The sequence below is a fragment of the Hemiscyllium ocellatum genome, chromosome 1, assembly GCF_020745735.1.
Source record: "Hemiscyllium ocellatum isolate sHemOce1 chromosome 1, sHemOce1.pat.X.cur, whole genome shotgun sequence".
NCBI lineage: Eukaryota > Metazoa > Chordata > Chondrichthyes > Orectolobiformes > Hemiscylliidae > Hemiscyllium > Hemiscyllium ocellatum.
Window position 1 is genome coordinate 60,108,584 of NC_083401.1, and position 22,780 is coordinate 60,131,363.

At 41.1% G+C, this 22,780-nt stretch overlaps 1 protein-coding gene across 2 annotated transcripts in view; it reads left to right on the top strand.

Moving 5' to 3' along the window:
* The window catches only part of mtmr12 (myotubularin related protein 12), an 84,981-nt gene that overhangs the window by 19,545 nt on the left and 42,656 nt on the right, over positions 1 to 22,780 (top strand). For both annotated transcript variants that reach the window (XM_060856376.1, XM_060856459.1), the window contains exons 3-7: positions 5,623 to 5,762; positions 11,048 to 11,120; positions 13,119 to 13,255; positions 17,260 to 17,353; positions 22,091 to 22,232. In XM_060856376.1, coding sequence (XP_060712359.1) covers positions 5,623 to 5,762; positions 11,048 to 11,120; positions 13,119 to 13,255; positions 17,260 to 17,353; positions 22,091 to 22,232 — 586 coding nt within the window. The remainder of the gene's footprint in view (positions 1 to 5,622; positions 5,763 to 11,047; positions 11,121 to 13,118; positions 13,256 to 17,259; positions 17,354 to 22,090; positions 22,233 to 22,780) is intronic.

Consider the following 22,780-nt stretch of genomic DNA (forward strand, 5'->3'; position numbering starts at 1 on the left):
GTACCTGACCACTGGTGAGAATATGGAATTTTCTTCTGCAAAGATTGATTGACATGAGTACCAAGGATGGACTTTGAGAGGAAACTCCTCCTTCACGTGAGGGGACATAAGGTTACGATTGTAGGGTAGAAAAGGAAACGGGAGAGGCTCATGTGAAGTATAAACAGTCATGGACTTGTTGGGTATTAGCTTGAGTATGTCTGTCTGGTTCTAGGCCCTGTTGGGACCGGACTTCTGTCCCCGTGTTCGTTTGGAGGAGAGAGACACCGGGTCTGATTAAAAGTATAAACAGGTTTAATGAGAGAGAATCGTACACAGTACAGTGAGGTGTCTAGCTCACTGGAGAAGGCGCGTTCTGACTATATTTTTAATTTGTCTATCCTTTTGTTCTCTCACATTCCAGAGTTACATCCTTATTTGGTAAAATGCAGAATTTTGGTATGTCATTGGTTCTCACCTGATAACATTCTATTACCTCAGTTTGAGCTACGTGCATTTAGACACGGCTCCAATGTCCTGTTATCTCTCACCCTCCCGGGGGCCTCTTCAGGCTATGCCATCAGCTTTTCAGTCTGTTCTTAGTGTAACATAATGGCTTACTGTTGTCTAGTGAAGCTAACAAGTTCCAGACTTGCTAATACTACCTTACGTGAGCACTACCTAACAATAAAGTTTCTTACACTGCCTAACCTTAATAATGGATCCCAACACTCCCTCCCTTGGCCTCGAAAGAGGCCACACAAAATACAGCAGTTCGCGCGCAGCAGTCAGGACCCGGATGGTCGGTGAGCACCCCTCCGTCGCTCCTTTGCAAGACCGACCAATTAGCTTAACCCGGCTTGTCTGACTCTAGGGAGACATAGTTATAGGGGATAGGAGTCCCTAAGCAGCATACAACTTCACAAAGCAATCCGCGTCGCAAAAAATCCCTACTCTAGGCGCCTCTCCAGTTCGCATACAATCGTTAAGGCACGAGAAGCAGTGAAATAATACATAACAGACATAAGCACTCAAAAGTCGTAACATGGGGGTGGGAGGTCCCCCTCCATCTCAAATTCGGCCATGCCAACTGTCGCACAGGGAGCGCCTGCGCACTCCTGCTGTACAGCTTGATAAGGTGGGGGCGAAGAAAGGTGGTCATCCTTGCCTGTAAGGGCTCGGTTGATAGTTCGAGTTACAAGGGTCCTGCACGGAGAGTCGTACCGCAAAGCACAGACCCAGCCCTATGAGAAGATGACCAGTCCGCCTTGGTTCAGACATCATCACCACCACTCTCCGTCTCCTCTCCGGGAGCACCCTCCGCCAGTGATTGTCCTTTTGGAGATCTGGAACAGTGTGAAAAGTGGTGCCAGTTATTGTCCCCCTCCCTGTCCACCTTCAGGGTGCTGTTAGCCACTTCGGTGACTCGGAATGGCCCTTGCCACCTCTGCTCACTCCAGGACGTCCTGCCTGGGTGTCGGAGGTAAACTTCCTCCCCCACTGAGAGCAGTGCCGTCGAACTAGTCTCCTTTTCCAGAGCATCGATCACCTGTTGCCTGACTACCCTAACCATCTCGCGCAAGACCTGCATGTACTGGGTCATGCCCTGGTTCATGAAGTCCCAGGTGTCCTCCCACCGGGGTGATAAGCGAGGTCCGGGCATGGGTCTACCGGTCAGAATCTCATGAGGGGAAAGGAAAGTGTCTCCGCACTTCTCCTGGCGCATGGACATAAGAGCCAGGGGCAGTGCTTGTACCCAAGTCATGGAGGTACCCGCCAGGACCTTCGCTATCTTGTCCTTCAGGGTCCTATTCGCCCGCTCAACTGAGCCCTGGCTTTCTGGATGGTATACACTGCCAAATCTATGGCTTATTCCCAGCGCCGCCTCCACACGGGCTAGGTGTTCGTTCTTAAAGTGGGTGCCGTTATCGGTACAAACGAGTCTGGGCACCCCATGTCTGGGGATCAACTCATTTCGCAGCCAGTTGGCCACTACCTCCCCATCCTCCTCCTTTGGCGTCGCCTCCACCCACCGGGAAAAACGGTCCACAATCACCAGGAGGAACCTGTAGTGGTCTGGCGTGCGCCACTTGGCCCCCATGTCAGTGAAGTCCATGCAAATTTCCTGCCACGGGCCGAGGGGCGTTGGGAAAGTAAGTAGTGGGTGAGGGAGAGCTCTGCGAGCGTTATGCTCGTTGCAAATCTTACACTTTGCTCTCAGATTTTCCAATTGTTCCCGTAGCTTGGGAGCCCACCAATGAACCCGCACTGCCAGGAGGACCTTAGTCAGTGCCACATGCGTCGGCCGATGGAGTTCAGCAAATAGTGTAGGGAGCAGGGACCAGGGCGCCACTACCTCTCCGCCTGTCGACCTCCATAGTTGATGCTGCGACGTCCCCACACAAATCGTCTGGGCCACCGCCCCCTTGCTCTCCCACTCACCTTTCTCGGCCGCACTTGCGCGGTCCTGTAACTCAATAAGATGCATAATGGCATCCTCTCGGCTGACCGGGTTGCCCACATCGCGTTCATTCCCATGTGGTGTCCCCTGTCCATCTGTTATCCCTTCTTCCGTGGCCTCTCTAACACTGTCTCCCTGTGTGCGCCTCCCTTCAAAATCCTGAGCCACCAATCTTGTTTCAGTATCAGATGTCCTTCCACAGTAATGGCATCCTGCCTGTGGAGACCTTCGTCTCTCCCCTGTCGCTCAAACTCTCTATCAAATGCTCCTCCTTGTCTCTCCCTATCCCCTTTCTTCTCTGCCCTACATTCTATCACTCACTGCTCCGGTTGTTCACTTTTGGTTGCATTCTTCTCCTAATTACCTCATCAACCGCAGCTACCATCATTTACGCGTACTACTCCTGTCACTCGTCCTTTCTCTCTTTACAAACACTTTCTGTGCCCTTCCTAACACTTCATTTAATGGTTTTATCCCACTTCACCCTTCTATCTTCCGTATCTTTCCCTATCCAGCATCCCCATATAAGTCTCCTTTCTCCCACAGTAAATAGTATATTCAAAATAGACATTAACTCAGCCCACAAATACAGACTGGGCCTCAAAAATAAATTAACTTGTTCTGACAATCCTATCGGATTCTCAACCAGGACCGTCATTTCCTTTTAAATGTTCCGACCTCCCCACTGGTGAGGGGGTCACACACAAACCCAATCTCCTTGTCCCCTATCAACACTTCCAAAGGGGACAAGTCGTTATGTTCTTCCCTGTTTCTTTCTTTTAAGAAATTTTCCAATGTTCCTATCTTCCCATATGCTCAAACACCAATTTATCAATTCATGCTTGACTAAGTTTAAGACCTGTTCCTAACTTGTAAACATATTTATATATTTACGTCCATTTATTTAGTGTTTAATATTTAAAATGTAAAATGCATACAGTTCCCAATTTTGAAATCCACTGTAATCGTCCAGATTTAGTACCCTAATTTAGATCCAAAATTAGTTTTCTTATGTACTCCTGACCAATCATTTCTCAATTATAATACTTTAGGTCGTAAAAATAATCAGAGCTGTCTTACAACAATTTGTCAATTCAAGTTTAAAAACTTCTAACGCATGCACAATGGTCGAATCCAAGGTCACAGATAATAACCGTGGAAGTTTTCGTTTTTACAACTACCCACTGTCGAACGAAACTTCGACTGTCCTTCATATATTGCTTTTATGTAAAAATAAGAGGTTAGTAAGAAAAGTAGTTAGGGAGTCATGACTCATAAAAGAACAGAAGTTATTAGCCTTAAAAAATCATGTTAAGTTCACATAAAAGAAATCACTTTAAACAGCAGTCCCGGAACTCAAGCTCTAGAAACAAAAACAAGAATTCAATCACCAAACAAACAGATGCATCTAAATCATGTTAAACAACCATAACAATCACATCCAAAACAGTCCCGGGACTTACACCCTAGGTGACAAGACTTAAACATTCAATCACTATCAAACAGATGAACTCAAGCCAGAGCACAAAGTGTTAAACTGCCTGTTAGTTGAGCAGCCTTTTGCAAGTCTCTCTCTCTCTCGGCAACAATACAGACTTTTTCACAGACTTCCACACATAGAAACTCTTTTTCTCACAGACGTTTACAAACACAGGAATACTTATACACACACAGATTTTTACACACCCAGAGACTCTATCTTTCTCATAAACAGACTACCTCTCACACACACACGCACACACAGTCGCTCTGTCCGTAACTCTGTGTCTGTCTCTGTCCCCTGTCCTCTGTCTTTGTCTCTCTCTCCTTGCCCAATGCCCCCCTACTCTAGGAATTCAACTTATGTGCGTCGGGGTTCGTGAGCCCCTATTAAATACTTCCATTATATTGTGGGACAGGCTGGCTACTGAAATACGGTCCAGAAATTGGGTTCTCAAATCCTTGTAATTCGACTCCTGACAAAGCCTGTTCCAGTCAACACTGTCCTCTGGTCAGGGGAAGTATACACTTTACCCCAAATTCGTCAGCGCGGGGGGAAGCATACGCTTTACCCAAATTCGTCAGCGCGGGGGGAAGCATACGCTTTACCCCAACCCAGTCCAAAGCGCAGGGGAAGTATCCGCTTTACCCCAAAACTATCTCTTCACCAAAACTTCGCAGTGCTGCATCCAAAAATGACTCACCACTCTTGATCACCGGTTCACTCTACTTACTCATCTCTAGGACTTTCAATCCTTGACCCAGAGACTTTCGTTACTATAAAACAAAACGGTTCGATTCTCTCTCGGGCTGACAAGCCCAGAATTTCGGTTGGCAAAGAGTTGTGAGACGCTAAACAAAATAAGAATTTAGTGTATTCAAACCCCTACTGGAGATCTTTTGTATAAAGGGCTCGATTAGGAGTGGCCGGCCGTCCGGCAAGCTCTCAATCCCTGCCAACAGGCGTGTCTCTACTCCCTCGCGCGGCGGGGTCACCATCTCTGTTGGGACCGGACTTCTGTCCCCGTGTTCGTTTGGAGGAGAGAGACACCGGGTCTGATTAAAAGTATAAACAGGTTTAATGAGAGAGAATCGTACACAGTACAGTGAGGTGTCTAGCTCACTGGAGAAGGCGCGTTCTGACTATATATTTAATTTGTCTATCCTTTTGTTCTCTCACATTCCAGAGTTACATCCTTATTTGGTAAAATGCAGAATTTTGGTATGTCATTGGTTCTCACCTGATAACATTCTATTACCTCAGTTTGAGCTACATGCATTTAGACACGGCTCCAATGTCCTGTTATCTCTCACCCTCCCGGGGGCCTCTTCAGGCTATGCCATCAGCTTTTCAGTCTGTTCTTAGTGTAACATAATGGCTTACTGTTGTCTAGTGAAGCTAACAAGTTCCAGACTTGCTAATACTACCTTACGTGAGCACTACCTAACAATAAAGTTTCTTACACTGCCTAACCTTAATAATGGATCCCAACAGCCCCCTCTTTCAGAAAGATTCCAAGACCTTAACAGTGCTGAGGGAGTTTTAGATTGGATGAGGGACTGTGGTTGAACGAAGGTTGAGAGATGTGGTGGAAGGCCAAACCTGCATTCATGTTTCAAATGCCTGTTATGAATACTTTATTTGATCAGTTGTCCCTTTTTTCTCCCCTCTCTGCTCTTCTTTTCCCTTTCCTGTATGACAGGAGAAATTGTAATCTGCGAGGCAAACACGGTAGTGAAATTCAGTCGAGAAGATTCCTTACAAAGAGGCTTTTATGGAAAGCTCGTCTGTACCAACTTCAAGATTTCTTTTTTAAGTGCTGAGCAGTTGTTGGATGAGATGGTAAGTGTAATTTCAGAACACTGGATAGTATTTTATTTGAGTGGTGCTGGTGCTGGTGTTCGAAATTTGAAGGGCTCATAAATTCTCTGCTTCTGGGCAGTACTTGTGTGACTGGGAAAATCAAAAGTAGACCCCAAATTACAATGTGCAAAAGAGCTATAGTTAGTATCAAAATCTAGTCAGCAAATGATTTGGAGAAAACATTTTGGAGGGGTAGTATTAATCTTCATTTGGAAAGTTACTATTGTAACCAAGATCTGTATTGTCATGGATTGACCAAGGTAAAGTGTATGGAAAGGGACTTGGGTGACATTGTAGTGTGGCATAGTGGCTTCATTCTTTGCTGTTCATTTCTGATTCTGCAAAGGAAAGGTCAGATCTGATAACTGGTATGTTAGAAACAGGGGACGTTACATTGCTTCACGAAGGAGGGTACAAAAAATGCCCCAGAAATATTGGGGAATGCTTAGTCTAGTGAAAGGGAGGAATTGAGGAATATCAGTGTTAATAGGGAAATGGTGTTGAGGAAAGGGACTAAAGGTTGATGAATCACCAGACCAGGCAATCTACGCTTCAGTACTGAAGGACCCTCTAAGTAAAAGATACGTTGGCGGTCTGCTTTCAAGATTCTGGAACCATTCCTGTTGTTTTGGAGAGTAACTAATATAACCCCACTTTTGGGTGGGGAAAGGTTCTAAGAATGATGCTAGTCTCAAAATATTAACTCTGTTTCTTGCACACAGATGCTGCCAGACCTGCTAAGTTTCTCCATCACTTTGCTTCTATTTTAAAAGTGAAGGTAAAGAGAGAAAAAGGAATTCTAGGTTGGCTAACCTGATGTAAATCATGTGGAAAATGAGAGGCTACTGTAAAATATTTAATAGCAGACCACTTGGTAAACCAGTGACAGGATTGGACAGAGTCAGCATGAATTTATGAAAGGGAAGTCATGCTTGACAAATCCACTCCTTTTACTCCAACTATTTATGATACATTTAATTTCCCCAGTTAAATGTAATATCTCTACTAAGTTCACCCTTAGTATCATCTCTGTGAAGAGGATGTAGATATGCTTCATTGTGATTTGGCCAAGCTGAGTAAGAGGGCAAATGTATGGCAGCTGAAATATAATGTAGATAAATGTGAAAATATTCACTTTGGTGGCAAAAAACAGTAAGACCTTGTTTTCCCATTCTATTGCTATTCAGAAAAGGGGAGGTATCCTTGTGCACCAGTGGCAGAAAGTCAACATGCAGGTACAGCAGGCGATGAAGAGGCAAATGATATGTAGGCATTCAAAGGACAGGAGGTAATTACAGAAGCAGAGATCTCTTGCTGCAATTGTAAAGGGCCTTGCTGAGACCACACCTGTAGTATTGTGTGCAGTTCTGACCTCCTTTTGTTGAAGAAGGATGTTCTGGTTATGGATGGAGTACTGCAAAGATTTACCAGACCGATTGATTGATTCTTGGGATTGCAGGACTGACGCCTGAAAAGAGACAGGATCAGTTAGGATGGTATTCACCGGAGTTAAGGAGAATGAGAGGAGATCTCCTAGAAATCTATAAAAGTCTAACGGGACTGAATAAGAGCAGGAAGGATGTTCCCAATGACTGGGAAGTCCAGAATGAGAGGTCACAATTTAATGATACAAGGGCATTGTAGGACTGACATGAGAAATTTCTTCACCCAAAAGGTGATGAAACTCTGAAATTCTGTGCCACAGAAAATGGTTGGTTTACTGGGGATGTAGGGATCAAAGAGTTTGGGGAGAAAGTGGGAATGGTTGGATGATCAGCCATGAGCGTGTTCAATGTTAGAGCAGGCTCAAATGCTGAATGGTCTACTGCTGCACATAGTATTACAAATGCTGTGACATGACCTAAGCAAGCATTTAAAATTGTTATCTGGAAGCAAATGGAGCGTAGGCTAATCAGTTTGTTTAAAGTAAACATTGTTTGACCACATAATCGTCTCATATCAGCAGTCTGTGGGTCTCTGTGCTCTTGTTTCTATCGCTAGGCTTGTTTGAGTTCAAGGTTTATTTTGTCTTCAGCTATGTTTGTGGTACTTGAGTTTTAAGTGTTCAGCTGTAACCTGCTTCATGAATGAAACAAACCTCTTCCCCATGAGAAAGTTCAAGCTGACTGGCTTGTTACCTAGTTGCCTCCTCCTCTGCCCCTCCGCCCGCCCTCCCCCGAATAAAAAGCTATTGCAACTCCTGGTTCTTAAATCAATGAGCTTTCCTGTCCAATGAAACCTTTGCAGATGATGGATTTTTGAAAATTCATACCAACACCTTTACCACTTCATTTGTCACTTCTTTTAAGACCCAAAGATGAAGTCCATCAGATGCTTGGAACATGTCAGCCAGCAGCTCCTAATAGCTTGCTTCGTGATGCTGCCCTCGTGATTGTAACTTTACCATGATTGTCTCCTTGTTATCTCCTGATTTAAATCTATTGTAAGACAAAGCATAAAATTTGTTCCTTTCAACTACCATTTCCCTTTGATCTACTATAAACTCTCTCCATTTATATTCTGTAGAGGGCCAATGCTCTTTATATTTTTTTTAAAACACCTATAGAGACTCTTGATGTCTGTTTTTAACATTTATAGCTAGCTTCCTCTCATTTAACTTTTTTCTCCAGATTAATTTTTAGTCCTTCTCTGTTATTGCTATTAATTTTATAAATGATTCTAGGTGGTGCAAAAAGCTTTCATGCAAAGCATCCAATGAATCATCTGTAAGATATATTTTATGACAGAAAGTGGTGTTTCAGCAATTCTTAGAATTCAAATAAAATTCATCTGCAGTTTTTAACTGTTGCGTTAATTTGATATGATCTCTTAAGAATGGCTCTTAGCTGGGATATTGTGGATTCAACTTTGTTTGGAGATGTGACCGGTCTTAATGTAAAAACCTGAAATGCCTCTTTCAACTTCTCAGGCTGTAGTTTCCTTAACTTACTTTACCGCTTACCTCGAAGGAGTGGGAGCTGCCCTTTTCCTTTGTCTGTGTCACCTTGGAAGTGTTCTTTCAGTAGTGATAACTTTGAGTATTCTGAAGTATTCCCTTTCAATGTCTATCACTGCTTGATTTGTTTCCTCACTTAGCACTTTAGTCAGTTCTGCTTTTAGGTCCACGTAGTTGCCCTTATTTTGAAAATACTAGCCATACGCCACTCTTCTTCCTTTCAAGATGAATGTAAAGTTCAAGTACGTTGTAGTTGATGCTATCTAGGGGTGCCCCTACTCTGAGATCATTATTCCTGTCACAGTTGCGATTTCCAGTTTAGTATAACTTTTCAGAACTTGTCACTCTAAGAAATTATTCAAAGCACTTTATGAATGCCTCATGTAGGTACCATTGCCAATGTGCAATTATCGCTATTCGTTTGTCACAAGAACCCAGTATTTTTTGTGTAATTTCTTCTTTCAGATCTCTAGCACCCACAGTTCTTTGTTTTAGTTATTGTCTGTTTTGTCTTGCAATACGATAATTGTTTGGGGACCCTGTAAAGAATTGACATGTAAATTGATTAAGGCATATGGGATATTTTCATGGCTGAAGCCTGGTTTATAAACAGAGATTATGCTAGTACTGCTAAATGCTAGTTAAGCCACACCATGATTTTTGTTTGAAGAAACATCTTACAAGAAATATTTAATAAATAGTACAGAGCAAAATTTATGTAGATGTTATGAATGTTGCTATGATAGAATTTTATAACTAAATAGAATGGAATTGTTCTGTTTGGAAATGAGGCTGAGAGTTGGATAGCATTGGGGGTGGGGGAAGGGATTAATAGATTTCAACAATTTGGTGGCAAGACCAAGATTGGCAGGGTGTTGTCATTGTTCTGAGGGTGGTGAGGATTTGAAACTGCAGAAAGAACTGTAAAGCAAAAGTTTCATGAACCTCTATTTTAAATTCTGTAACCTTTTATCACAATGGACCAAAAGCTGGAAAGTGGGATCAGACAGAATTGCTCTTTTTCAGCTGGCACAGGCACAGTTAACTGAATGGGTTCCTTATTTGCTGAAAATATGTGTTTACTGCAGATAACTTAATTGATCTGCAATGTTTCCATTTCTGGTTCCTGGAAATTGAAGGATTCAGGCCAGAATTAATTTGGCAACTGACAGCAGATGGCTGGAACACCAGAAATTGTAGGTTTGAATCGCAGCAGCAGGTGTAACTTGAATTAATGAGTGCATCGTTTGACATTGTTTTCAAGCTTATTTTGCTGCTAAACACCTTATACAGGTAAGGAACGATTTGATAATCTTACTGGATAAATTATTTAAGATAAGATATTTAAGATAAAATGAGAAACCATTTGAGAATTTTGGTAGAAAGCTGTATAAACTGTTCTTGACGGATGCTATTAAGGTATAGTGCCCATTCTTGGAAGGATAATTCCCAGTCCATTTTTTAATTAAAAATTTAACAAAAATTAGAAGATTGAAAGTCCTTGGACAGGGAAGAATGAAGAGTGAACAGCTTGGATCTTGTACAAACACTTCAAATTGAGAATAATAGGTAAATTTAAAATGCAACAGCATACTAATGTCATTTATCAGATGTGCTAATAGATAATAGATGTTTGTTTATCTTTCAAGCATTGGGAACTGTTGTAGTATTCAAATTGCAAATGGGCAATGCTAATTCTTCTTCAACACCTACCAACTTCGCAATTGTCTACTCGTAGAAGAATATATAGGAATGTATAGGCAGCAAGTGTATAGGAACTTCATTTGCACATTTTCCTCCAAATCCTACACCTTCTTGCTTTCGAACTATATTTTTGTTGTTGCAGTGTTAAAATCCTGGAACTTGCTGCCTAATGCCGTCTGGTGTTCCTAAACCAGATGGACTACAGCAGTTCACAAAGATGGCCCACCAGCACCTTCTCGAGGAATTAAGGAAAGGCAAATAATTCTGGCATTATCATCACATGAATAAAAATCAAACTACTTTCCAGGTCTTAGACTGTAATTTGTTTTTTGTAAAATTTACCCAGTCTCCTAGAGATGTACAGCATGGAAACAGACCCTTTGTTCCAACCTGTCCATGCCAACCAGATATCCCAACCCAATCTAGTCCCACCTGCCAACACCCAGCCCATATCCCTCCAAACCCTTCCTATTCATATACCCATCCAAGTGCCATTTTGATCTCCTCTTTAGATTGCTTTAAAAAAAATCTAGGCATTGATTTTAAATGTGATCAGTTCTCCTTGAATGTTTATTTTGGATTTTCTTTTTGTTTTGTGTTCCAGGAACAATCGTATAGGAATAAACTGATGGGTGAAAATGATATCTCGTTGCATTGTGTGGATCAGATCTTTGGAGGTAATATGACAATGCATGAAGTTTTTCATCAATTCTAGTTTTGTTGCTATTTGTGCACATACCAACCTTGCAAAGAATATAGGTTGTAACTATAGCAGTGTTGTCTGAGGATTGACCTAACTGAAAGGGAAATTAGGCTGAAGGAGCTGAGTTGGCCTAGTCTGAAACCAATTCTGTTGGAACTAGAGAACCAGAGTAGGCCATTCAGCCCTCACAAACCATTCCTTCATTCCATTAGATCACCAAATCTTAAGCTTATCATTCACCTGCCTGCGGTTAATGCCTGATTAAGTTTCTACATGTACAGAAGTCATTTTGCTGAAGGCTCTGTATGGTGGCTGCAAGGAATAAATGCCTGCAGGGATTGAGGGTAGTGGGAATGTTTTAATAGCAAAGTCTGTGGTAATTGATTTGGAGCCAGCAATTCAATAATCATGTTTTTAAAACCAATAGCCTGTGGTTCCTATTTAAGTAGGCATTTTTTTGTTTTTAAAAAAGAATTGTCACTTATGTGCAACTTGACAATAGGTCAAGCTATCCAGCTAGTTGCAATGTTCGGATGTCAAATTTCACTTTGTAAAATATATTAAGTGGAGTACTGGAGAATAATTGTTAGTAATTACAGTAGCTATTTGAGATGCAAGTAACATCATTACATCAGTAACATACAACTCAGTCATGAAGTTTTAGTAATTTTTCTATATTACCAGAATTCATGATATTTTGAATTTCATTTATAATAACAACCAATTTTATGCTGCAGGATTGCTCAAAAAAGCATGCGAAATAAATGATCTGATCCCACCCCCTAAAAAAAAGTGTTGTTTTGGTCAAGGGAAGATGTTCTGTTTGGACTTCACGAAGTTTGAATACTGTCTGAACAGGCAAATGGAACCCCCAGTTAATGCCTCATTTGAAGGATGCCACTTCCTGCAATTTTGAACTTTCAGTACTGTGCTGGAGTGACAGCCAAGTGAGAGATACCAGTGATGTCAAATTGGCGCTTGGTTGTAATGTTACTTAATAATTTTAAGATCCGTGCAAATTATTTCTTAGATGGCTCCAGTTTTAGCGAAGGAAATCCATTTTGCTTTTTTTGTTGTCTGTTGACATGTCGATCCTTTTACTTGGGTTCTCCACTGTGTGCATGTCAACCTTCGTTTTCAGCTCATACAGTAAAATGATTTGCCAATGAATTTCAAAATGACAAGATTTGGAATGTTATAAAAGGGGTATTTAAAAAAAAATTGGTATTAATTTTCATATTATTAAACTGACTTAAATTGTTCTAATCAAATAGTGTTCAGTTCTGGTTGCCTCATTATAGGAAGGATGTGGAAGCTTTGGGGAGGGTGCGGGGCAGATTTACCAGGATGCTGCTTGGACCGGAAGGTATGTCTTATGAAAAAGGGTTGAGAGAGCTACAGCTTTTCTCATTGGAGTGAAGAAGAATGAGAGGTGACTTGATAGAGATGTAAAAGATGTTGAGAGGCATAGATAGAGTGGATAACCAGAGACATTTCCACCATGGGAAAAAGTCTATCATGAGGGGGCATAATTTTAAGGTAATTGGAGGAAGACTATGGGGAAGTATCAGAGATAGGCTCTTTACACAGAGTGGTGGGTGCGTGAAATGTAGTGCCAGCAGTGGTAGTCGCGTCAGATACATTAGGGACATTGAAGTGACTCTTGGATTGGCACGTTTATGATAACATGAAGGTATGCAAGTTAGTCTGATATTAGAATATGTTAAAGGATTGGCACAACGTCAAGGGCCTATACTGTGCTCTACTGTTCTGTTTTCCAAATGTTCTAAAACACTGTCTTTTTGACTTGTTGGTTATCAAATTGATGCCTAAACCTTTGTTTGAAAGAGTAATGTTGAGATGGGAAGCATGTAATTTACTGCTGTGTTTTATAAAAATAATAGCTGAAGATCAGCATTCAAGTTTTGTTGCTTTGTTAGAATTTCATAACATTTTGTGGTTTTCTTTGTAGTGTATGATGATAAAAAGAAGCCGCTCCTACCAGGTGCTGTAAAGAACAAAATTCCTGAGAAGCTTCTGCTGTATTGTAAAGATTTCCGAGTCTTTCACTTTGGGTTAAGATACACGAAGGAAGAGGATGCTAGAAGGGTAAATGAGAGCTAAACTAACTATCTAATTTCCTGCCTCTCATACAATTCAATTAGCTTCTTTACAAATTTATCTACCTTTCATATGTATCTTTCAAGCTATGTTTAAAATTATTCAGTGCTGCAAAACATGGAACAGTACAGCAGAGGAGCCTTTCAATCTGCCATGTTTGTGCCTACAATAATGATGACATTCTCAACTCCTCCCATCTGCCTGTGCATAGTCCATATCTCCCCCTCTTCCCTATCTGTTCAGGTCTGTCTAAATGCTCCTTAAAGGTTGCTATCATATTTGCTACTGGCAGTGCGTTCCAGGCACCTATCACTCTCTGTTTTAAAACGAAAACTTGTCTCACACATCCCTCACATTAAACTATGCCCTGTAGTATCTGACATTTCCACCTTGGTGGGGGTGGGGTATTGACAAAGACTCTGACTATCCCCGCCCTGTGATTTTATATATTTCTATCAAGTTGCCCGTCAATGAGTGGTTGCCTCTGATGTTCTCGTGAAAACAATCCAAGTGTATCCAATCTCCCCTTATAGCTAATATACTCAAATCCTGGCAACATCCTGGTAAACCTCTTTTGCATCGTCTCCAAAATGTCCACATCCTGTAGTGTGCTGACTACAACTGCACACAACTCAATATGTGGCCTAACTGAAGGTTTTTATACAGATGCAACATAACCTGCCAGCTTTTATACTCACTGACCCAACCAATTAAGGCAAGGATGCAGTATGCTACCTTTACCATCTTGTCTACTTGTATTGCCACTTTGAGGGAGCTATGGACATACACCCAAGGTTTCTCGGTAGTTCAATGTTCCTAAGAGTTCTGTCATTTACTATACACTTTCTTCCTGCACTTACAGTCCAAAGATGTGCAGGTTAGGCGAATTGGCCATGCTAAATTGCCAGTTGAGTTCGATGCATTAGTCAGAGGGAAATGGGACTGGGTGGGTTACTCTTTGGAGGGTCGTTGTGGACTTTTTGGGGCAAAGGGCCTGTTTCCACACTGTAGGGAATCTAATCTAATCTAAAATGCATCATCTCACACTTGTCAGGAATAAATTCAATTTGCCATTTCTCTGCTCAACTTTCCAACTGATCTATATTTTGCTGTATCATTTGATAATCTTCCTCACGATCTACAACTCTTCCAATTTTTGTCATCTAAAAACTTTTTGGAATCAGACCACCTATATTTTAGTCCAAATATGTTGAGCATTGTTCCATGTGCCTGCATCACAATGTGATGGATAGCTGGATTTGAATATATTTTACTTATGACATAGATCAAAACTAGTCCCAGTATCTGTTTTGCTGCTTTTGGATCTTCAACCTAAATGCTTCTAATTTTAAATCTCTATTTAAATCTTCATTGATCCTACATCTCCTCAAATTTTGTTTAACCTCCTTGAGTGCCTTAAGACATTTTTAAGTGTTTTTGCAACTGCAAGTTGCTGGTTTTACCCTTCCACTTCTGGTATCATTGAACAGAGGAAGCTCGATTATTCGGCATTCAATTATCCGAATATCTGATTACTTGGCAAGATCGCAAGGTCCTGATGCTCAGCAAGACTGTTATCTAGCATTTGATTATCCAGAATTCAATTAACTGAACGAAATACTCCCTGCCTATGTCCTTTGGATAGTTGAGGTTCCTCTGTAAATCTTTTAACACCTTTCCTAGTGCCCTATCATTTTCTTTTGTAATGTGAAGGCTGGAATTCTGCAGAGTACTTCCAAGATGGTCTAATCAATGTTTATTTGACTACCTTTTTGAATTCTATTGGTCCAGAAATAAACTTGTGAAATGTTTGTACTCTTTTTGTCCTTTGATAATTTGTCTTGCCCCATATCACACTCCGTGCAGGATTTGACACTGGTGTTAGACTTGGTGTGTAGGCATGTATATTTGTGCAAGCAGCTGGTTTAGTTGTCTGCCTGCAAGTCGCAGGTAGCTTGGTGAGATGAATTTTGAGGCCAATGACCAGGTTGGTTTGAAATATCTCATGGTATCCAGAGAACAGCAGTTACCCGGAAAGTAGTCAGAGATGTGCAGCACGGAAGTAGACTCTTTGGTCCAACTTGTCCATGCTGACCAGATGTCCTAACCTAATCTAATCACACCTGCCAGCACCCGGCCCATATCCCTCCAAACCCTCCCTTCCTATTCATATATCCACCTAGATGCCTTTTAAATGTTGCAATTGTACCAGCCTCCACCACTTCCTCTGGCAGCTCATTCCATACATTCGCTACCCTCTGTGAGAATAAGTTACCTCTTGGATTCCTTTTTAAAGTTTTCCCCCCTCACCCTAAACCTATGCCCTCTTGTTATGGACTCCTCTACCCCAGGGAAAAGTCCTTGTCTATTTACCCTATCCATGCCCCTCATGATTTTAAAAACCTCTATAAGGTCACCTTTCAGCTTCAGGGATTCAGCAGGACCCCACTGATCTCACTGATTAGAGCTGTTCCTCAGAATGCCCAAAGGAGCAGTTGCAGAGAAGTATGGGGGAAAAGAATGAGAAAAACTGCTTTACTACGGTAGTCTGGCATCTCTGACCATTTGTTTTTGCTAACGTCAGAAATTTTCAAATGCTGAAAGGGCACCTGAAGGTGAAGATTCCTCTCATTTTCCCCATCCAGTCAATATTCTAATCTTGGGCCCAATTGCTTTTCTTATTCAAGTAGTTTTTGATCATTAATTGGTCAGACACCATATCCACCATCTATTGGAAACACTATTGAGATACCCACTTAACAGTATGTCTGAGTTATTTATAATTTTAATCTCTCCATAGGATATGGATGTTACTGGACAATGTTTTGTTGTCCAACCTTAATTACCCTTGTACTGAGTGATGTGCTAGGCCATTTCTTAGGGCGAAAGTGAGGATGCAGATGCTGGAGATCAGAGTTTAGATTAGAGTGGTGCTGGAAAAGCACAGCAGGTCAGGCAGCATCCGAGATAGCAGGAAAATCGACGGTTCTGGCAAAAGCCCTAGGGCAGTTAAATCTTGACCACATTGCTGTGGGTCACATCGGCCAAACCACGTGAGGATGGTAGATGTTCTTCCATAAAGGACATCAGTGAACCACATTGGCCTTTACACTGTTGGTGATTTATTGAAACAATGAAACTAGCTTTCAATACAAGATTTTATTAATAGAGTTTAAATTCCATCAGCTGGCATATTGAGACTTTAACTGGTGCCCCCATTAGATTAGCCTGGGGATCTGGATTGCTATTCCAGTGACATTACCATTACACTACCATCTGACTACTTCCAACCTGCCAAATCAGAAACTTAATCCTTAGACTCTAATTTGTAAAGAGGATAGCCTACTGACAAAATATGCCAGCTTTCACATTAGCCTGAGTTGAAGCACTTGGCTATGTAGTCCAAGATCCACTAGAGTATCAGAGAATTCTACATAGTGAAGTTGAGAAGCTTGATATGTTTACATTTCAGTGATTTCTTTAAACTTAGTTTCATCTGTGGGACAATATCAAGCAGAGAACAAGAACTTTACCTACAGGGGTGAAGAGGTATCATTGTCTTTGTGCAACCTTCAAGCACTCCCTCTGTTTTGGAGCAGTCTAGGAGAAATGTGAGAATAGGTTGGTTGCTAATGGGAGCAGTGCCCACTGAAAGGATGGAGAGTCATTAGTAAGGTTTGTTGTGTGTGTGTGAGTAAGTTTTAAAAAATAAAAACATTTAATTATTGTGAAAAATGTTACTTTTCTTTTGGAAAATGTAGCCTTAACATTTTATTTTTGGTCAGTTCAACTTCTGTGTATTTGTGTATGTGCATTTGACCTGTTTTGAAATGATTAAAGGATAAGTTAAACATTCTCTTTCACACTCTCAAACACCTCCGTTCCACACTCCCCAACCCCACTCCTAGCCAGTGTCCCAATAACTCCCAAAACAACACAGTTTGCAAATTTTAACCACATGTGTTGATAACTGCTTTCTTTTTTCCCTCCAGCTGATCCAGGGGATAGTTCACCATTGTTTGAATCCAACGTCTTTAAAATGTTTGTTTGCTTTCCCTTATGTTGGTGCAGCAGGTGGTCTTAAAGGTAATATTGTAGAAATCCTCTGATGACCTTGAAAGTATTTTTGTACGTTTTGGGCCATTGTTGCAGCCAGTTTCCTTACCCATTCATTGTGTGCTATGCAACCAACCTGGTTCTATTAAAATTGCACCTCCAGTTACTAAGGTTGGAAAAAATTGGTGAGATGCCAAAAATTAAGACTGAAATAATGAAGATCTGAAACACAAACAAAAATTGCTAGAAAAATGCAGTAGCTTTCACTGCATCTGTGGAGAGAAACCAGAGTTAACAATAGCCCAAGTCACCCATAAAAGGTATTTTAACATCTGAAAAATATTATTTTTAGAAATGGCTATTTTTAAGAAGAATCCAATAGAGATGACAAAAATGGATTGTTAATGAGGCATGAGGAAAGTTTTTTTTCTTTTTAGAGAATTCGGAGGGTTAATGAGATATAAATTGCTTTACCACAAGTTGTTACTTATTCAAATTATTGCATTGTTTAAGCAATGAATTTGATACCTTTAGAAAGGAGTATCAATATCGAAGGATGCCGTAAAGAGCTGGCACCAGCCCAGTGATTTCAAATTCTACTTAAGATTGTCTGTAATGATGTATTGATTCAGTCTCTATCTCAATCCATTGTCTCAATGTTGATTTTTATGGGACATTTAACATTTATTGGTGTGCTAAACAATGTGCTCTTAAGGCACTTTTATGGTTATGACCTGTATTTGGTGACTTCAGGTTAAGTTCATATCCTCCATAGAGGTAACTCTTCTCTTTTGAATAACCATTCTCCTAACTCTTGAACTGAGCTATTATTGTAAAGGACATTCGTAGAAACATGAGATGAGGCTATTGTAAACCATTTAGCCAATTCAAGTGTCAGGGAAATATCACACCAAATCCCTTCAAATGCTTCCAAGCCCCTCTATCACATCTTTTTTTTTTCTCAAATATTTATTGAACATTGACTGGGTCAACATTCAGTGCTCATCTCTAATTGCACTTGAGGTTGGTTGTGAACTGCTTTCTTGAATTGCTGTTGTCTGTGGAGTGAAGGGACTTGAGAGAGCTTCAGGATTTTGACCCAGATGTACTGAAGGAGCAGCAATGTTTTTCCAAAGTCAGAAGTTACACAACACTAGGTTATAGTCCCAACAGATTTACTTGAAGTCACAAGCTTTCGGAGCACTGCTCCTTCGGGTGAAGTCTTCTGACTTTGTCCATCCAGTCCAATTTTGGCACCTCCAGAATGTAGATTTATATGTGACTTGGAGAACTTGCAGGTAGTCATTTTCCCACGCACTGGTTCTGGATGTAGCAGTTGAGTCAAAAGAGCTTTGGAGAGTTGCTGCAATTCATCTTATAGTTGGCACACCTCACTGGTGTGTTAGTAGGGAAGAGAGTTTATGTTGAGTATTGTGGATGGAGTAATAGTTAAGTGTGTTGTTTTGCTCTAAATGATTTCAGGTTTCTTGAGTGTTGTTGGAGAGTCATATTGCTGATGTGTTTCATTGCTAGACAGCCTTTGGGGAGCCAGAAGGTGAGTGACTTGATGTGGTATTTACAGCCTCTGAGCTACTCTTGTAGGCACAATAGATACATGGCTAGTCCAGTTCAATTTATGGTTAACAGTAACCCTCAGGACATTGCTAGTGGGGTATCTAGTGATGGCAATGCCATTTGAATACAATGAAATGGTTATATTCTCTCTTGGAGATGGTCGTTTCATGATGCTTATGGCACAAATGTTACTTTCCAGGGCAACACAGTGGCTCAGTGGTTAGCACTGCTGCCTCACAGTGCCAGGGACTCAGGTTTAAATCCATCCTTGGTGACAGACTGTGCAAACTCCACACAGACATTCTCCCAGTGTCTGCGTGGATTCCCTCCAGTACTCTGGCTTATTCTGACAGTCCAAAAATGTTTAGATTAGATGGATTGGCTATGCTATGTTTCCCATAATGTCCAAGGATCTACTGGTTAGGTGGATAAACCATGGGAAATACAGGGTTACAGGGATTGGGCAGGGGAATAGGTCTGAGTGGTTTGGAGGGTTGGCGTGGACTTGATGGGTCGAATGGCCTGCTTCCATACTGTCGGTATTCTGTGATTTATCAGGCCATTGCTGAATGATCTTATGTGGATGTGTTGTAGTTGTCACTTCACTAGTAATCCATCCTCCTGACGAGTGTTCTGGGGACACGTGTCAAATGACACCATGGCAGATAGTGAAATTTGAATCAATAAAAATCTGGAATTAAAAGTTGTTCTAATGTTAACCATTGTCATAAATATCCATTTGGTTCATCACCTCATTTAGGAAAGAAAATCTCCGATCCTCACCTAGTCTAGCCAGCATGTGTCTGGAGACCCATAACAGTGTAGTTGACATGCTCTAAAATGGGCTCACAAACCATTTCTGCTCATTGGAGATGGGTCATAAGTGCTGGCCAAGCAGATAATACCTTCATCCCTTGAGCACATTTTTACAAAAATGTCTGAGGTATCATAAATGTGCTGAACAACCCTGAGGACCATTTGCAGAGATGTCCTGGAGCTGAGAGGATTGATGACTAACCACCACAATTATCATCCACTGTCTGTCCTTTATATCTATTTCAGCAGGCAGATGGGGCCTTTGCCGAACATGTCATTCCAAAAGGTAGAATTGCCCTCTGACAGTAGTCACTTAGCATTGTCTCTTGGAGAGACCTTGATTTTTAGTTAAGGTGGATTATGTGACATATTTGAGCAGTTAGTTTCACCAGCTTCAAGCAGTATTTTATCTGTGAAACCTGAGCACAGGTATGGACTTAGTCGGCCCAATGGTCTGTGTTTATTTTTTGAGAAAGAAGCTTTAAAACGGGCTAAGCACTGTAAGTGTGTTTACTTTTTTAAAAAGCTGTACACAACAAATCCAATTATTTAGCAAAACAAGATAAAATCTTTGCAATATCACACAAAAGAATGTGTACTGTACTGTCAAATAATATTTTTAAATGGTGGAAATGCTTATACTAGGTTCTGTTTGCTAATTGATTGGCAGCAACTTGCTTTGGTGAGCTGACTTGTTTTAATTTTCTTTAGTCACAAAAATATTGCTTGTAATTCCATTAATGTAAATGTATTTCTTCCTTTTGTATATTGCTAAGTCTAATGAGTTTGAAATCCTTTATCAGTTTGCACTGCCAAAAATCCATTTGTAACTTCCTTTATAAACAAAAGTTTCTATTTCCCCAGTAGAACTCCAGAGCATTTTCAGTGCTAATAGCTATATGTAGCTATTTGTCAAAATTAAACCATGTTTTGGGTAAATGTAAGGTTTGAAAGGAAGGCTAGAGGAGGTGAATATTGTTTAAATGGCAAAAGGCTGCAGAAAAACTTCATTGAATGGATTTGGGAGTCTAATGCATAAATCACAAAAGGCTAAAGTCCAAATTCAGCAAGTAATATGGCAGGCAAATGAAATGTTGGCCTTTATTTCAAAGCAAATGAAAAATAAAAATAGTGTCTTTCTGAAGCAATACAAGGCACTAGTCAAATCACAGCTGGAATACCATAGTCCCCTTATCCAAGGAAAGATACACTGCATTGGAGGCAGTCCAGACAAGGTTCATCCAGTTGATCCTGAGTATGGAAGAACTGAATCATGAGGTGAGATTGAGTAGGTGTGTGTACTCATTGGAATATAGAAAAATGAAAGGTGACTTTACTAGACCATAAATGATTCTTTGGGGAACTTGACAAAGTAGTTGCAGAAAGGTTGTTTCCCTTTTTTGTGTGTGTGTGTGTGGCCAGAAAGTGTATTCTGAACAAGGACTTGTGTGGGAGTCATGGGGATGAGAAGGAATACTTCTCTTGAAGATAGTGAAGCTGCAGAGGTCTGTTGAAGCTAGGTCCTTAAGTATATTTAAGATCTGAGGTGGAAAACTTATGCTTTCCTTTATTGGTCAGAGTATTGAGTACACGAGTTGGGAGGTCATGTTGTGGCTATACAGGACATTGGTTAAGCCACTGTTGGAATATTGCGTGCAGTTCTGGTCTCCTTCCTATCAGAAAGATGTTGTGAAACTTGAAAGGGTTCAGGAAAGATTTACAAGGATGTTGCCAGGGTTCGACGATTTGAGCTATAGGAAGAGGCTGAATAGGCTGGGGCTGTTTTCCCTGGAGTGTCGGAGGTTTACAAAATTGAGGGGCATGGATACGATAAATAGACAGTCTTTTCCCTGGGGTCAGGGAGTCCAGAACTAGAAGGCATAGGTTTAGAGTGAGAGGGGAAAGATATAAAAGAGACCTAATGGGGCAACATTTTTACACAAAGGGTGGTACGTGTATGGAATGAGCTGCCAGAGGATGTGGTGGAGTCTGGTACAATTGCAACATCTAAGAGGCATTTGGATGGGTATATGAATAGGAGGGGTTTGGAGGGATATGGGCTGGGTGCTGGCAGGTGGGACTAGATTGGGTTGGGATATCTGGTCAGCAAGGATAGTTTGGACTGAAGGGTCTGTTTCCATGCTGTACATGTCTATGACTCTATAATTGAAGATTATAGGAAAAAGGCAGGAAAGTGGAGTTGAGGATTATCAGCTCAGTCATGGTCTCATTGAATGCCCAAGCAGCCTTGATGGGCTGAATGACATTCTCCTGCTCTTGTATCTTATGATTTAACTGATTTATATACACAGAGGTACTTTAGTTCTGTACAGGTGTCTTCTTGTCATTGAGAAGTCATTATTTTCCCCCCCACAGTGGGTCCCATAAGAATAGAAGATGATCCTCCAACTGTGATGTTTGAAAACAAAAACGATTGGAGAGGAGAGCTGGACCGCACTGGAGGTCTGCTAACCTACAGAATAATTTCCATTAATGAAAATTATAAAATCAGCACTAGGTGAGTAGCCAGTAGTTAGTCATTCTAGATTGTACCGGGTAATTATTGAGACTGCACAGCACAAAAAAAAGCTATCCTATTTTTATCCTCTGATCAACCATTTCCTGCTACTAAAAGTATCATCCCCTGACCCTTACCTACAATTTAAAAAATTGCCTAAATGGCGATAATAGAACACAGGAATTGTAAAGCATCTTTTTTGACCACAGAATATCTGAGTGCTGCAGTCAGTAATTCAGAGGTGCAATCTGTATATTGTGGGGATATCCAGCTGTTTAATTTTGTATAACTAGTCCTCGAAACAGCAATGAGATCAGCCATTTGTAGATTTGCACCTGGATTCCTTCTTGCCAATGTCTGTTTTATCCCTTGGACTCAGCACCACCTTCCTAACCTGCAATCTTCCTCACCTCTCCACCCTCACCTTCACCTCCTTCCACCTATCGCATTCCCAACACACCTCCCCCTAGTACCCCCTCCTACCTTTTATCTTAGCCTGTTTGGCATGCCTTCCTCATTCCTGAAGAAGGGCTTATGCCCGAAACGTT